The 16,736-nt window shown below is 59.8% G+C and overlaps 2 protein-coding genes across 3 annotated transcripts in view; both read left to right on the top strand.

The window, feature by feature from the left end:
- Positions 1–16,736, top strand: part of nup85 (nucleoporin 85) — a 72,888-nt gene that overhangs the window by 47,666 nt on the left and 8,486 nt on the right. The window lies entirely within an intron of this gene.
- On the top strand, positions 893–16,716 carry LOC132380336 (uncharacterized). Its single transcript, XM_059949084.1, has 4 exons — positions 893–924; positions 2,012–2,402; positions 2,865–3,171; positions 16,697–16,716. The coding sequence occupies exons 1-4, from the start codon at positions 893–895 to the stop codon at positions 16,714–16,716; spliced, it is 750 nt and encodes a 249-aa protein (XP_059805067.1).

Genomic DNA, 16,736 nt, shown 5'->3' with positions numbered 1-16,736 from the left:
CTGTGACTGTGTGGATTACCCCTGGGCACTGTGATTTCCTTTCACAGTCCAAAGTCGTACTGGTTAGTTGGTGATTGTAAATTGTCCTGTGATTAGGAAGGACCTGTTCCACGCGGCATCTCTAAATAAATACATCCTTTAGTGTGCAAGCAAAAGAAATTAATGGGGGAAACAAAAGGACTGGACTAGTGAACAAGTTCATTTATCTAACTTCATTGCTAAATAAATGTAACTGAAATCAACAGTCAAAATGATGAGGAAGATTAAGACAACCAAATAAACTGTATTCATGTTCAATATGTATATTATTCCTTCTTTTGTATCTTGGTTTGTAGCTGCTTTCTTCATATTACTTCACTCTGCTGATTCAATCCTATTTGGAATTTATTTAACATCATCCTCTTTGTTTAGAGTTCCAGTCTGCTTCTTATCTCTGCCACACTTCAAGTGGAACAAAAAAATTATTCAATTTTCTTCCAACTGCAGTAAAATATATGCTTGGGGTCAGTGTCACCTTCAGTTTGTTTGACAGTGTAGCTGTCAGACCAAACAGCAGCAAGCCAGTAGTTCAGTTGGCAATTCATTTCAGATCTGGGCCTGTTCTTTGAAGAATGGAGAAAATTCCACAATGAGTTACCCCACTTGAATAAGTGCAGAGTGCCCTTTTGGGGAGCACATTCCCTGTGGTAGAGAATTCTTAAGTTTATAACGCTGAAATTAATATTTTTTTCTTTGTCAAGAACTGCTGAATCCTTGTGTTGCCATGGTCCATCAATTGTAGACTTGGGACAGCATCACAAATGAGGAGCTGGCCGTCAGCATTTAGCCTCTCATATCCCTCTCAGAACCTTAAATGTTTCAGTGAGATCATCCCTTTTTCTTCTGGGTTTCAATGAGTAACAGCAAGTTTACTTTCTTCATCTTGTGAGCCAGTATAGAAGATCTGCTGATTTCTCCATTTAAGCAATGTTTTCGCATTCATCCTGTCAGAATGACCAATCTTACGTTTTCTAGACTTTGGTACCCTGGTAGTATTCTCCATGCTGTTACCCACTCATTCACCTTGACTGCATACCCCCCCTCCCCCCCCAATCTCCTGGGTCTATCATCTTTCTGGCTGCATTTATTTGTCTTTATCATTGTTTTAGACCTTTGAAATGCAAGTTTTTTGGTTGCCTTAATTTCAACTTGATTTTAATCTTGTCATTTTGACCATTGGTTCAGTTATTTAGATAGATGTTTAATAATCCAGTTAATTTATTTCACACCACAGCAGTTCAGTGCTCCTTTCCTGCATTTGGAATAATATCACTTTCCGACAGGGGAGTATCCATAGCGAGTGTGGAAATCACTGCAGACAGCTTATTTTTTTCAGCTGAATCCAAATCGGATTTAATAACACCGGCTTATGTCATGACATTTGTTGTTTTGCAGCTGCAGTACAATGTAATGCATAAATTGAAAACAACTAAATTACAATAAGAAACATATAAAAAGAATTTAAAAAGTAGTGTGTAAAGACTGAGCAAAAAATAGTGACGCAGTGTGGATGGGTTCATTGTCCATTCAGAAATCTGATGGCAGAGTGTCTCTCTTCAGGCTCCTGTAGTTCCTCCTTCATGGTAGTAGCATTGAGAAGAGGGCATGTCCTGGGTGGTGAGGGTCACTGATGATAGATTGCACCTTTTGGTGGCAACGCCTTTTGAAGGTGTCCTCAATACTAGGGAAGCTGGTGTCCCTGATGGGGCTGGCTGAACTTGCAACTTGCTGCAGCTTTTTTCCAGCCGTCAGCAGTGGCCCGTCCGTACCAGAAGGTGATGCAACCAGTTTGAAGGCTCCCAGTGGTACATCCGTAGAAATCTGTGAGAGTCTTTTCTAACGTACCAAATACCTGCTGAAGGGTGGAGATTCTGTGCGTGGATGAGAGGTCTGTTTGATTGCTTAAGTCTGGTTGAACCAGACGCCATCACTCTGTGGTTCTAATGACCATTGTCGTTTGATGGAGGGGCAGGGGTGGTTTTGTGTCCTGTTGCTGTGATGTGGAGGGTTCTCGGGACGTGCCCGTTGCTGAGGTGGAGGGTAGTCGGGACGTGCCCGTTTCTGAGGTGGAGGGTAGTCAGGACGTGCCCGTTGTTGATGTAGAGGGTAGTCGGGACGTGCCCGTTTCTGATGTGGAGGGTAGTCGGGACGTGCCCGTTTGTGATGTGGAGGGTACTCGGGACGTGCCCGTTTCTGATGTGGAGGGTAGTCGGGACGTGCCCGTTGCTGAGGTGGGGGGTAGTCGGGACGTGCCCGTTTCTGATGTGGGGGGTAGTCGGGACGTGCCCGTTGCTGATGTGGAGGGTAGTCGGGACGTGCCCGTTGCTGATGTGGAGGGTAGTCGGGACGTGCCCGTTGCTGAGGTGGAGGGTAGTCGGGACGTGCCCGTTTCTGATGTGGAGGGTAGTCGGGACGTGCCCGTTGCTGAGGTGGAGGGTAGTCGGGACGTGCCCGTTTCTGATGTGGGGGGTAGTCGGGACGTGCCCGTTTCTGATGTGGGGGGTAGTCGGGACGTGCCCGTTTCTGATGTGGGGGGTAGTCGGGACGTGCCCGTTGCTGAGGTGGAGGGTAGTCGGGACGTGCCCGTTGCTGATGTGGAGGGTAGTCGGGACGTGCCCGTTGCTGATGTGGAGGGTAGTCGGGACGTGCCCGTTGCTGATGTGGAGGGTAGTCGGGACGTGCCCGTTTCTGATGTGGAGGGTAGTCGGGACGTGCCCGTTTCTGATGTGGAGGGTGGTCGGGACGTGCCCGTTTCTGATGTGGAGGGTGGTCGGGACGTGCCCGTTGCTGATGTGGAGGGTGGTCGGGACGTGCCCGTTTCTGAGGTGGAGGGTAGTCGGGACGTGCCCGTTGCTGAGGTGGAGGGTAGTCGGGACGTGCCCGTTTCTGATGTGGAGGGTAGTCGGGACGTGCCCGTTTCTGATGTGGAGGGTAGTCGGGACGTGCCCGTTTCTGATGTGGAGGGTAGTCGGGACGTGCCCGTTTCTGATGTGGAGGGTAGTCGGGACGTGCCCGTTGCTGATGTGGAGGGTAGTCGGGACGTGCCCGTTGCTGATGTGGAGGGTAGTCGGGACGTGCCCGTTGCTGATGTGGAGGGTAGTCGGGACGTGCCCGTTGCTGATGTGGAGGGAAGTCGGGACGTGCCCGTTGCTGTTGTGGAGGGTAGTCGGGACGTGCCCGTTTCTGAGGTGGGGGGTAGTCGGGACGTGCCCGTTTCTGATGTGGACGGTAGTCGGGACGTGCCCGTTTCTGATGTGGAGGGTAGTCGGGACGTGCCCGTTTCTGATGTGGAGGGTAGTCGGGACGTGCCCGTTTCTGAGGGGGAGGGTAGTCGGGACGTGCCCGTTTCTGAGGGGGAGGGTAGTCGGGATGTGCCCGTTGCTGATGTGGAGGGTAGTCGGGACGTGCCCGTTGCTGATGTGGAGGGTAGTCGGGACGTGCCCGTTTCTGATGTGGAGGGTAGTCGGGACGTGCCCGTTTCTGAGGTGGGGGGTAGTCGGGACGTGCCCGTTTCTGATGTGGGGGGTAGTCGGGACGTGCCCGTTTCTGAGGTGGAGGGTAGTCGGGACGTGCCCGATGCTGATGTGGAGGGTAGTCGGGACGTGCCCGTTTCTGATGTGGAGGGTAGTCGGGACGTGCCCGTTTCTGATGTGGAGGGTAGTCGGGACGTGCCCGTTGCTGATGTGGAGGGTAGTCGGGACGTGCCCGTTTCTGATGTGGAGGGTAGTCGGGACGTGCCCGTTTCTGATGTGGAGGGTAGTCGGGACGTGCCCGTTGCTGATGTGGAGGGTAGTCGGGACGTGCCCGTTGCTGATGTGGAGGGTAGTCGGGACGTGCCCGTTGCTGATGTGGAGGGTAGTCGGGACGTGCCCGTTGCTGATGTGGAGGGTAGTCGGGACGTGCCCGTTGCTGATGTGGAGGGTAGTCGGGACGTGCCCGTTGCTGAGGTGGAGGGTAGTCGGGACGTGCCCGTTTCTGATGTGGGGGGTAGTCGGGACGTGCCCGTTTCTGAGGTGGGGGGTAGTCGGGACGTGCCCGTTTCTGAGGTGGAGGGTAGTCGGGACGTGCCCGTTTCTGAGGTGGAGGGTAGTCGGGACGTGCCCGTTTCTGAGGTGGAGGGTAGTCGGGACGTGCCCGTTTCTGAGGTGGAGGGTAGTCGGGACGGGCCCGTTGGTGATGTGGAGGGTAGTCGGGACGAGACCGTTTCTGAGGGGGAGGGTAGTCGGGACGTGCCCGTTGCTGATGTGGGGGGTAGTCGGGACGTGCCCGTTGCTGATGTGGGGGGTAGTCGGGACGTGCCCGTTTCTGATGTGGAGGGTAGTCGGGACGTGCCCGTTGCTGATGTGGAGGGTAGTCGGGACGTGCCCGTTGCTGATGTGGAGGGTAGTCGGGACGTGCCCGTTTCTGATGTGGAGGGTAGTCGGGACGTGCCCGTTTCTGATGTGGAGGGTAGTCGGGACGTGCCCGTTTCTGAGGTGGGGGGTAGTCGGGACGTGCCCGTTTCTGATGTGGAGGGTAGTCGGGACGTGCCCGTTTCTGATGTGGAGGGTAGTCGGGACGTGCCCGTTGCTGATGTGGAGGGTAGTCGGGACGTGCCCGTTGCTGATGTGGAGGGTAGTCGGGACGTGCCCGTTGCTGATGTGGAGGGTAGTCGGGACGTGCCCGTTGCTGATGTGGAGGGTAGTCGGGACGTGCCCGTTTCTGATGTGGAGGGTAGTCGGGACGTGCCCGTTGCTGATGTGGAGGGTAGTCGGGACGTGCCCGTTTCTGATGTGGAGGGTAGTCGGGACGTGCCCGTTTCTGATGTGGAGGGTAGTCGGGACGTGCCCGTTTCTGATGTGGAGGGTAGTCGGGACGTGCCCGTTTCTGAGGTGGGGGGTAGTCGGGACGTGCCCGTTTCTGATGTGGAGGGTAGTCGGGACGTGCCCGTTGCTGAGGTGGAGTGTAGTCGGGACGTGCCCGTTGCTGATGTGGAGGGTAGTCGGGACGTGCCCGTTGCTGATGTGGAGGGTAGTCGGGACGTGCCCGTTGCTGATGTGGAGGGTAGTCGGGACGTGCCCGTTGCTGATGTGGAGGGTAGTCGGGACGTGCCCGTTTCTGATGTGGGGGGTAGTCGGGACGTGCCCGTTGCTGATGTGGAGGGTAGTCGGGACGTGCCCGTTGCTGATGTGGAGGGTAGTCGGGACGTGCCCGTTTCTGAGGTGGAGGGTAGTCGGGACGTGCCCGTTTCTGATGTGGAGGGTAGTCGGGACGTGCCCGTTGCTGATGTGGAGGGTAGTCGGGACGTGCCCGTTGCTGATGTGGAGGGTAGTCGGGACGTGCCCGTTTCTGATGTGGGGGGTAGTCGGGACGTGCCCGTTTCTGATGTGGAGGGTAGTCGGGACGTGCCCGTTGCTGATGTGGAGGGTAGTCGGGACGTGCCCGTTTCTGATGTGGAGGGTAGTCGGGACGTGCCCGTTGCTGATGTGGAGGGTAGTCGGGACGTGCCCGTTTCTGATGTGGAGGGTAGTCGGGACGTGCCCGTTTCTGATGTGGAGGGTAGTCGGGACGTGCCCGTTTCTGAGGTGGGGGGTAGTCGGGACGTGCCCGTTGCTGATGTGGAGGGTAGTCGGGACGTGCCCGTTTCTGATGTGGAGGGTAGTCGGGACGTGCCCGTTTCTGAGGTGGGGGGTAGTCGGGACGTGCCCGTTTCTGATGTGGGGGGTAGTCGGGACGTGCCCGTTGCTGATGTGGAGGGTAGTCGGGACGTGCCCGTTGCTGATGTGGAGGGTAGTCGGGACGTGCCCGTTGCTGATGTGGAGGGTAGTCGGGACGTGCCCGTTGCTGATGTGGAGGGTAGTCGGGACGTGCCCGTTTCTGATGTGGAGGGTAGTCGGGACGTGCCCGTTGCTGATGTGGAGGGTAGTCGGGACGTGCCCGTTTCTGATGTGGAGGGTAGTCGGGACGTGCCCGTTTCTGATGTGGAGGGTAGTCGGGACGTGCCCGTTTCTGATGTGGAGGGTAGTCGGGACGTGCCCGTTTCTGAGGTGGGGGGTAGTCGGGACGTGCCCGTTTCTGATGTGGAGGGTAGTCGGGACGTGCCCGTTGCTGAGGTGGAGTGTAGTCGGGACGTGCCCGTTGCTGATGTGGAGGGTAGTCGGGACGTGCCCGTTGCTGATGTGGAGGGTAGTCGGGACGTGCCCGTTGCTGATGTGGAGGGTAGTCGGGACGTGCCCGTTTCTGATGTGGAGGGTAGTCGGGACGTGCCCGTTGCTGATGTGGAGGGTAGTCGGGACGTGCCCGTTTCTGAGGTGGAGGGTAGTCGGGACGTGCCCGTTGCTGATGTGGAGGGTAGTCGGGACGTGCCCGTTTCTGATGTGGAGGGTAGTCGGGACGTGCCCGTTTCTGAGGTGGGGGGTAGTCGGGACGTGCCCGTTTCTGATGTGGAGGGTAGTCGGGACGTGCCTGTTGCTGATGTGGAGGGTAGTCGGGACGTGCCCGTTTCTGAGGTGGAGGGTAGTCGGGACGTGCCCGTTTCTGAGGTGGAGGGTAGTCGGGACGTGCCCGTTGCTGATGTGGAGGGTAGTCGGGACGTGCCCGTTTCTGAGGTGGAGGGTAGTCGGGACGTGCCCGTTTCTGATGTGGAGGGTAGTCGGGACGTGCCCGTTTCTGAGGTGGGGGGTAGTCGGGACGTGCCCGTTTCTGATGTGGAGGGTAGTCGGGACGTGCCCGTTGCTGAGGTGGAGGGTAGTCGGGACGTGCCCGTTGCTGAGGTGGAGGGTAGTCGGGACGTGCCCGTTTCTGAGGTGGAGGGTAGTCGGGACGTGCCCGTTTCTGAGGTGGAGGGTAGTCGGGACGTGCCCGTTTCTGAGGTGGAGGGTAGTCGGGACGTGCCCGTTTCTGAGGTGGAGGGTAGTCGGGACGTGCCCGTTTCTGAGGTGGGGGGTAGTCGGGACGTGCCCGTTGCTGATGTGGAGGGTAGTCGGGACGTGCCCGTTTCTGATGTGGAGGGTAGTCGGGACGTGCCCGTTTCTGATGTGGAGGGTAGTCGGGACGTGCCCGTTGCTGATGTGGAGGGTAGTCGGGACGTGCCCGTTGTTGATGTGGAGGGTAGTCGGGACGTGCCCGTTTCTGAGGTGGAGGGTAGTCGGGACGTGCCCGTTTCTGAGGTGGGGGGTAGTCGGGACGTGCCCGTTTCTGATGTGGAGGGTAGTCGGGACGTGCCCGTTGCTGAGGTGGAGTGTAGTCGGGACGTGCCCGTTGCTGATGTGGAGGGTAGTCGGGACGTGCCCGTTTCTGAGGTGGTGGGTAGTCGGGACGTGCCCGTTGCTGATGTGGAGGGTAGTCGGGACGTGCCCGTTGCTGATGTGGAGGGTAGTCGGGACGTGCCCGTTGCTGATGTGGAGGGTAGTCGGGACGTGCCCGTTTCTGATGTGGGGGGTAGTCGGGACGTGCCCGTTTCTGATGTGGAGGGTAGTCGGGACGTGCCCGTTTCTGATGTGGAGGGTAGTCGGGACGTGCCCGTTTCTGATGTGGAGGGTAGTCGGGACGTGCCCGTTTCTGAGGGGGAGGGTAGTCGGGACGTGCCCGTTTCTGAGGGGGAGGGTAGTCGGGATGTGCCCGTTGCTGATGTGGAGGGTAGTCGGGACGTGCCCGTTGCTGATGTGGAGGGTAGTCGGGACGTGCCCGTTTCTGATGTGGAGGGTAGTCGGGACGTGCCCGTTTCTGAGGTGGGGGGTAGTCGGGACGTGCCCGTTTCTGATGTGGGGGGTAGTCGGGACGTGCCCGTTTCTGAGGTGGAGGGTAGTCGGGACGTGCCCGATGCTGATGTGGAGGGTAGTCGGGACGTGCCCGTTTCTGATGTGGAGGGTAGTCGGGACGTGCCCGTTTCTGATGTGGAGGGTAGTCGGGACGTGCCCGTTGCTGATGTGGAGGGTAGTCGGGACGTGCCCGTTTCTGATGTGGAGGGTAGTCGGGACGTGCCCGTTTCTGATGTGGAGGGTAGTCGGGACGTGCCCGTTGCTGATGTGGAGGGTAGTCGGGACGTGCCCGTTGCTGATGTGGAGGGTAGTCGGGACGTGCCCGTTGCTGAGGTGGAGGGTAGTCGGGACGTGCCCGTTGCTGATGTGGAGGGTAGTCGGGACGTGCCCGTTGCTGATGTGGAGGGTAGTCGGGACGTGCCCGTTGCTGATGTGGAGGGTAGTCGGGACGTGCCCGTTGCTGATGTGGAGGGTAGTCGGGACGTGCCCGTTGCTGATGTGGAGGGTAGTCGGGACGTGCCCGTTGCTGATGTGGAGGGTAGTCGGGACGTGCCCGTTGCTGAGGTGGAGGGTAGTCGGGACGTGCCCGTTTCTGATGTGGGGGGTAGTCGGGACGTGCCCGTTTCTGAGGTGGGGGGTAGTCGGGACGTGCCCGTTTCTGAGGTGGAGGGTAGTCGGGACGTGCCCGTTTCTGAGGTGGAGGGTAGTCGGGACGTGCCCGTTTCTGAGGTGGAGGGTAGTCGGGACGTGCCCGTTTCTGAGGTGGAGGGTAGTCGGGACGGGCCCGTTGGTGATGTGGAGGGTAGTCGGGACGAGACCGTTTCTGAGGGGGAGGGTAGTCGGGACGTGCCCGTTGCTGATGTGGGGGGTAGTCGGGACGTGCCCGTTGCTGATGTGGGGGGTAGTCGGGACGTGCCCGTTTCTGATGTGGAGGGTAGTCGGGACGTGCCCGTTGCTGATGTGGAGGGTAGTCGGGACGTGCCCGTTGCTGATGTGGAGGGTAGTCGGGACGTGCCCGTTTCTGATGTGGAGGGTAGTCGGGACGTGCCCGTTTCTGATGTGGAGGGTAGTCGGGACGTGCCCGTTTCTGAGGTGGGGGGTAGTCGGGACGTGCCCGTTTCTGATGTGGAGGGTAGTCGGGACGTGCCCGTTTCTGATGTGGAGGGTAGTCGGGACGTGCCCGTTGCTGATGTGGAGGGTAGTCGGGACGTGCCCGTTGCTGATGTGGAGGGTAGTCGGGACGTGCCCGTTGCTGATGTGGAGGGTAGTCGGGACGTGCCCGTTGCTGATGTGGAGGGTAGTCGGGACGTGCCCGTTTCTGATGTGGAGGGTAGTCGGGACGTGCCCGTTGCTGATGTGGAGGGTAGTCGGGACGTGCCCGTTTCTGATGTGGAGGGTAGTCGGGACGTGCCCGTTTCTGATGTGGAGGGTAGTCGGGACGTGCCCGTTTCTGATGTGGAGGGTAGTCGGGACGTGCCCGTTTCTGAGGTGGGGGGTAGTCGGGACGTGCCCGTTTCTGATGTGGAGGGTAGTCGGGACGTGCCCGTTGCTGAGGTGGAGTGTAGTCGGGACGTGCCCGTTGCTGATGTGGAGGGTAGTCGGGACGTGCCCGTTGCTGATGTGGAGGGTAGTCGGGACGTGCCCGTTGCTGATGTGGAGGGTAGTCGGGACGTGCCCGTTGCTGATGTGGAGGGTAGTCGGGACGTGCCCGTTTCTGATGTGGGGGGTAGTCGGGACGTGCCCGTTGCTGATGTGGAGGGTAGTCGGGACGTGCCCGTTGCTGATGTGGAGGGTAGTCGGGACGTGCCCGTTTCTGAGGTGGAGGGTAGTCGGGACGTGCCAGTTTCTGATGTGGAGGGTAGTCGGGACGTGCCCGTTGCTGATGTGGAGGGTAGTCGGGACGTGCCCGTTTCTGATGTGGAGGGTAGTCGGGACGTGCCCGTTGCTGATGTGGAGGGTAGTCGGGACGTGCCCGTTGTTGATGTGGAGGGTAGTCGGGACGTGCCCGTTTCTGAGGTGGAGGGTAGTCGGGACGTGCCCGTTTCTGAGGTGGGGGGTAGTCGGGACGTGCCCGTTTCTGATGTGGAGGGTAGTCGGGACGTGCCCGTTGCTGAGGTGGAGTGTAGTCGGGACGTGCCCGTTGCTGATGTGGAGGGTAGTCGGGACGTGCCCGTTTCTGAGGTGGTGGGTAGTCGGGACGTGCCCGTTGCTGATGTGGAGGGTAGTCGGGACGTGCCCGTTGCTGATGTGGAGGGTAGTCGGGACGTGCCCGTTGCTGATGTGGAGGGTAGTCGGGACGTGCCCGTTTCTGATGTGGGGGGTAGTCGGGACGTGCCCGTTTCTGATGTGGAGGGTAGTCGGGACGTGCCCGTTGCTGATGTGGAGGGTAGTCGGGACGTGCCCGTTTCTGAGGTGGAGGGTAGTCGGGACGTGCCCGTTGCTGATGTGGAGGGTAGTCGGGACGTGCCCGTTGCTGATGTGGAGGGTAGTCGGGACGTGCCCGTTTCTGATGTGGGGGGTAGTCGGGACGTGCCCGTTTCTGATGTGGAGGGTAGTCGGGACGTGCCCGTTGCTGATGTGGAGGGTAGTCGGGACGTGCCCGTTTCTGATGTGGAGGGTAGTCGGGACGTGCCCGTTTCTGATGTGGAGGGTAGTCGGGACGTGCCCGTTTCTGATGTGGAGGGTAGTCGGGACGTGCCCGTTTCTGAGGTGGGGGGTAGTCGGGACGTGCCCGTTTCTGATGTGGAGGGTAGTCGGGACGTGCCCGTTGCTGAGGTGGAGGGTAGTCGGGACGTGCCCGTTGCTGAGGTGGAGGGTAGTCGGGACGTGCCCGTTTCTGAGGTGGAGGGTAGTCGGGACGTGCCCGTTGCTGAGGTGGAGGGTAGTCGGGACGTGCCCGTTTCTGAGGTGGAGGGTAGTCGGGACGTGCCCGTTTCTGAGGTGGAGGGTAGTCGGGACGTGCCCGTTTCTGAGGTGGGGGGTAGTCGGGACGTGCCCGTTTCTAATGTGGAGGGTAGTCGGGACGTGCCCGTTGCTGAGGTGGAGGGTAGTCGGGACGTGCCCGTTGCTGAGGTGGAGGGTAGTCGGGACGTGCCCGTTGCTGAGGTGGAGGGTAGTCGGGACGTGCCCGTTTCTGAGGTGGAGGGTAGTCGGGACGTGCCCGTTTCTGAGGTGGAGGGTAGTCGGGACGTGCCCGTTTCTGAGGTGGAGGGTAGTCGGGACGTGCCCGTTTCTGAGGTGGGGGGTAGTCGGGACGTGCCCGTTGCTGATGTGGAGGGTAGTCGGGACGTGCCCGTTTCTGATGTGGAGGGTAGTCGGGACGTGCCCGTTTCTGATGTGGAGGGTAGTCGGGACGTGCCCGTTGCTGATGTGGAGGGTAGTCGGGACGTGCCCATTGCTGATGTGGAGGGTAGTCGGGACGTGCCCGTTTCTGAGGTGGAGGGTAGTCGGGACGTGCCCATTGCTGATGTGGAGGGTAGTCGGGACGTGCCCGTTTCTGAGGTGGAGGGTAGTCGGGACGTGCCCGTTGCTGAGGTGGAGGGTAGTCGGGACGTGCCCGTTTCTGATGTGGAGGGTAGTCGGGACGTGCCCGTTTCTGATGTGGAGGGTAGTCGGGACGTGCCCGTTGCTGATGTGGAGGGTAGTCGGGACGTGCCCGTTGCTGATGTGGAGGGTAGTCGGGACGTGCCCGTTTCTGATGTGGAGGGTTCTCGGGACGTGCCCGTTGCTGATGTGGAGGGTAGTCGGGACCTGCCCGTTGTTGATGTGGAGGGTAGTCGGGACGTGCCCGTTTCTGATGTGGAGGGTAGTCGGGACGTGCCCGTTGCTGAGGTGGGGGGTAGTAGGGACGTGCCCGTTTCTGATGTGGAGGGTAGTCGGGACGTGCCCGTTGCTGATGTGGAGGGTAGTCGGGACGTGCCCGTTGCTGATGTGGAGGGTACTCGGGACGTGCCCGTTTCTGATGTGGAGGGTAGTCGGGACGTGCCCGTTGCTGATGTGGAGGGTAGTCGGGACGTGCCCGTTGCTGAGGTGGAGGGTAGTCGGGACGTGCCCGTTGCTGAGGTGGAGGGTAGTCGGGACGTGCCCGTTTCTGAGGTGGAGGGTAGTCGGGACGTGCCCGTTTCTGAGGTGGAGGGTAGTCGGGACGTGCCCGTTTCTGATGTGGAGGGTAGTCGGGACGTGCCCGTTTCTGATGTGGAGGGTAGTCGGGACGTGCCCGTTTCTGATGTGGAGGGTAGTCGGGACGTGCCCGTTTCTGATGTGGAGGGTAGTCGGGACGTGCCCGTTTCTGATGTGGAGGGTAGTCGGGACGTGCCCGTTGCTGATGTGGAGGGTAGTCGGGATCTGCCCGTTTCTGATGTGGAGGGTAGTCGGGACGTGCCCGTTTCTGAGGTGGAGGGTAGTCGGGACGTGCCCGTTTCTGATGTGGAGGGTAGTCGGGACTTGCCCGTTTCTGATGTGGGGGGTTCTCGGGACGTGCCCGTTGCTGAGGTGGAGGGTAGTCGGGACGTGCCCGTTGCTGATGTGGAGGGTAGTCGGGACGTGCCCGTTTCTGAGGTGGGGGGTAGTCGGGACGTGCCCGTTTCTGAGGTGGGGGGTAGTCGGGACGTGCCCGTTTCTGATGTGGGGGGTAGTCGGGACGTGCCCGTTTCTGATGTGGAGGGTAGTCGGGACGTGCCCGTTGCTGATGTGGAGGGTAGTCGGGACGTGCCCGTTGCTGATGTGGAGGGTAGTCGGGACGTGCCCGTTTCTGATGTGGAGGGTTCTCGGGACGTGCCCGTTGCTGATGTGGAGGGTAGTCGGGACCTGCCCGTTGTTGATGTGGAGGGTAGTCGGGACGTGCCCGTTTCTGATGTGGAGGGTAGTCGGGACGTGCCCGTTGCTGATGTGGAGGGTAGTCGGGACGTGCCCGTTGCTGATGTGGAGGGTACTCGGGACGTGCCCGTTTCTGATGTGGAGGGTAGTCGGGACGTGCCCGTTGCTGATGTGGAGGGTAGTCGGGACGTGCCCGTTGCTGAGGTGGAGGGTAGTCGGGACGTGCCCGTTGCTGAGGTGGAGGGTAGTCGGGACGTGCCCGTTTCTGAGGTGGAGGGTAGTCGGGACGTGCCCGTTTCTGAGGTGGAGGGTAGTCGGGACGTGCCCGTTTCTGATGTGGAGGGTAGTCGGGACGTGCCCGTTTCTGATGTGGAGGGTAGTCGGGACGTGCCCGTTTCTGATGTGGAGGGTAGTCGGGACGTGCCCGTTTCTGATGTGGAGGGTAGTCGGGACGTGCCCGTTTCTGATGTGGAGGGTAGTCGGGACGTGCCCGTTGCTGATGTGGAGGGTAGTCGGGATCTGCCCGTTTCTGATGTGGAGGGTAGTCGGGACGTGCCCGTTTCTGAGGTGGAGGGTAGTCGGGACGTGCCCGTTTCTGATGTGGAGGGTAGTCGGGACTTGCCCGTTTCTGATGTGGGGGGTTCTCGGGACGTGCCCGTTGCTGAGGTGGAGGGTAGTCGGGACGTGCCCGTTGCTGATGTGGAGGGTAGTCGGGACGTGCCCGTTTCTGAGGTGGGGGGTAGTCGGGACGTGCCCGTTTCTGAGGTGGGGGGTAGTCGGGACGTGCCCGTTTCTGATGTGGGGGGTAGTCGGGACGTGCCCGTTTCTGATGTGGAGGGTAGTCGGGACGTGCCCGTTTCTGAGGTGGAGGGTAGTCGGGACGTGCCCGTTTCTGAGGTGGAGGGTAGTCGGGACGTGCCCGTTTCTGATGTGGGGGGTAGTCGGGACGTGCCCGTTTCTGATGTGGAGGGTAGTCGGGACGTGCCCGTTGCTGATGTGGAGGGTAGTCGGGACGTGCCCGTTTCTGATGTGGAGGGTAGTCGGGACGTGCCCGTTGCTGATGTGGAGGGTAGTCGGGACGTGCCCGTTTCTGATGTGGAGGGTAGTCGGGACGTGCCCGTTGCTGATGTGGAGGGTAGTCGGGACGTGCCCGTTGCTGAGGTGGAGGGTAGTCGGGACGTGCCCGTTTCTGAGGTGGAGGGTAGTCGGGACGTGCCCGTTTCTGATGTGGAGGGTTCTCGGGACGTGCCCGTTGCTGATGTGGAGGGTAGTCGGGACCTGCCCGTTGTTGATGTGGAGGGTAGTCGGGACGTGCCCGTTTCTGATGTGGAGGGTAGTCGGGACGTGCCCGTTGCTGATGTGGAGGGTAGTCGGGACGTGCCCGTTGCTGATGTGGAGGGTACTCGGGACGTGCCCGTTTCTGATGTGGAGGGTAGTCGGGACGTGCCCGTTGCTGATGTGGAGGGTAGTCGGGACGTGCCCGTTGCTGAGGTGGAGGGTAGTCGGGACGTGCCCGTTGCTGAGGTGGAGGGTAGTCGGGACGTGCCCGTTTCTGAGGTGGAGGGTAGTCGGGACGTGCCCGTTTCTGAGGTGGAGGGTAGTCGGGACGTGCCCGTTTCTGATGTGGAGGGTAGTCGGGACGTGCCCGTTTCTGATGTGGAGGGTAGTCGGGACGTGCCCGTTTCTGATGTGGAGGGTAGTCGGGACGTGCCCGTTTCTGATGTGGAGGGTAGTCGGGACGTGCCCGTTTCTGATGTGGAGGGTAGTCGGGACGTGCCCGTTGCTGATGTGGAGGGTAGTCGGGATCTGCCCGTTTCTGATGTGGAGGGTAGTCGGGACGTGCCCGTTTCTGAGGTGGAGGGTAGTCGGGACGTGCCCGTTTCTGATGTGGAGGGTAGTCGGGACTTGCCCGTTTCTGATGTGGGGGGTTCTCGGGACGTGCCCGTTGCTGAGGTGGAGGGTAGTCGGGACGTGCCCGTTGCTGATGTGGAGGGTAGTCGGGACGTGCCCGTTTCTGAGGTGGGGGGTAGTCGGGACGTGCCCGTTTCTGAGGTGGGGGGTAGTCGGGACGTGCCCGTTTCTGATGTGGGGGGTAGTCGGGACGTGCCCGTTTCTGATGTGGAGGGTAGTCGGGACGTGCCCGTTTCTGAGGTGGAGGGTAGTCGGGACGTGCCCGTTTCTGAGGTGGAGGGTAGTCGGGACGTGCCCGTTTCTGATGTGGGGGGTAGTCGGGACGTGCCCGTTTCTGATGTGGAGGGTAGTCGGGACGTGCCCGTTGCTGATGTGGAGGGTAGTCGGGACGTGCCCGTTTCTGATGTGGAGGGTAGTCGGGACGTGCCCGTTGCTGATGTGGAGGGTAGTCGGGACGTGCCCGTTTCTGATGTGGAGGGTAGTCGGGACGTGCCCGTTGCTGATGTGGAGGGTAGTCGGGACGTGCCCGTTGCTGAGGTGGAGGGTAGTCGGGACGTGCCCGTTTCTGAGGTGGAGGGTAGTCGGGACGTGCCCGTTTCTGATGTGGGGGGTAGTCGGGACGTGCCCGTTTCTGATGTGGAGGGTAGTCGGGACGTGCCCGTTGCTGATGTGGAGGGTAGTCGGGACGTGCCCGTTGCTGAGGTGGAGGGTAGTCGGGACGTGCCCGTTGCTGATGTGGAGGGTAGTCGGGACGTGCCCGTTTCTGATGTGGAGGGTAGTCGGGACGTGCCCGTTTCTGAGGTGGAGGGTAGTCGGGACGTGCCCGTTTCTGATGTGGAGGGTAGTCGGGACGTGCCCGTTGCTGATGTGGAGGGTAGTCGGGACGTGCCCGTTTCTGAGGTGGAGGGTAGTCGGGACGTGCCCGTTGCTGATGTGGAGGGTAGTCGGGACGTGCCCGTTTCTGATGTGGAGGGTAGTCGGGACGTGCCCGTTTCTGATGTGGAGGGTAGTCGGGACGTGCCCGTTGCTGATGTGGAGGGTAGTCGGGACGTGCCCGTTTCTGAGGTGGAGGGTAGTCGGGACGTGCCCGTTGCTGAGGTGGAGGGTAGTCGGGACGTGACCGTTTCTGATGTGGAGGGTAGTCGGGACGTGCCCGTTTCTGATGTGGAGGGTAGTCGGGACGTGCCCGTTGCTGAGGTGGAGGGTAGTCGGGACGTGCCCGTTTCTGATGTGGAGGGTAGTCGGGACGTGCCCGTTTCTGATGTGGAGGGTAGTCGGGACGTGCCCGTTTCTGATGTGGAGGGTAGTCGGGACGTGCCCGTTGCTGAGGTGGAGGGTAGTCGGGACGTGCCCGTTTCTGATGTGGAGGGTAGTCGGGACGTGCCCGTTTCTGAGGTGGAGGGTAGTCGGGACGTGCCCGTTGCTGAGGTGGAGGGTAGTCGGGACGTGCCCGTTTCTAATGTGGAGGGTAGTCGGGACGTGCCCGTTTCTGATGTGGAGGGTAGTCGGGACGTGCCCGTTTCTGAGGTGGAGGGTAGTCGGGACGTGCCCGTTGCTGAGGTGGAGGGTAGTCGGGACGTGCCCGTTTCTGATGTGGAGGGTAGTCGGGACGTGCCCGTTTCTGATGTGGAGGGTAGTCGGGACGTGCCCGTTTCTGATGTGGAGGGTAGTCGGGACGTGCCCGTTGCTGATGTGGAGGGTAGTCGGGACGTGCCCGTTTCTGATGTGGAGGGTAGTCGGGACGTGCCCGTTTCTGATGTGGAGGGTAGTCGGGACGTGCCCGTTGCTGATGTGGAGGGTAGTCGGGACGTGCCCGTTGCTGAGGTGGAGGGTAGTCGGGACGTGCCCGTTGCTGATGTGGAGGGTAGTCGGGACGTGTCGGTTGCTCTGCAGTGGAGAGGAAGTTGTATCTTGAACTTGCTGTTCTGTAGTGATAGGTATCACCTGCCTCTGATCCTGTTCTCCCTCTGTAATTGGCCAAATTGCTTTTTGCCAAATCAGGTGAAATCCAGGATGCAGTTGTCAGGTTTTTGTTGTTTAGGATTAGGGTTTTGCGTGTTGGTGATATTTAGACATAACAATTTAAATTGTTGCTTGAGATACTGGTAGAGGATTATGATAAAGGGATTAAATGTTTGAGAAAACAGAGCATATACAGTTTACTCATGATTTGTGGTCATTCTCTGAACTAGTTTGCTTTCCTAGTTGTTAAAAACTTAGTAAGGTTTTGTT

The sequence above is a fragment of the Hypanus sabinus genome, chromosome 23 (genome assembly GCF_030144855.1).
Source record: "Hypanus sabinus isolate sHypSab1 chromosome 23, sHypSab1.hap1, whole genome shotgun sequence".
NCBI lineage: Eukaryota > Metazoa > Chordata > Chondrichthyes > Myliobatiformes > Dasyatidae > Hypanus > Hypanus sabinus.
The sequence above is the reverse complement of the archived record's forward strand: the minus strand, read 5'-3'. Positions and strand labels throughout refer to the sequence as shown.

Bases quoted from the DNA above. Each gene is read 5' to 3' on its own strand.
- LOC132380336 (XM_059949084.1), top strand. From the start codon at position 893: ATGAGTAACAGCAAGTTTACTTTCTTCATCTT. The intron at 925-2,011 runs GTGAGCCAGTAT...ATGGAGGGGCAG, and splicing joins AAGTTTACTTTCTTCATCTT to GGGTGGTTTTGTGTCCTGTT. The intron at 3,172-16,696 runs GTCGGGACGTGC...TCTCTGAACTAG, and splicing joins CGTTGCTGATGTGGAGGGAA to TTTGCTTTCCTAGTTGTTAA.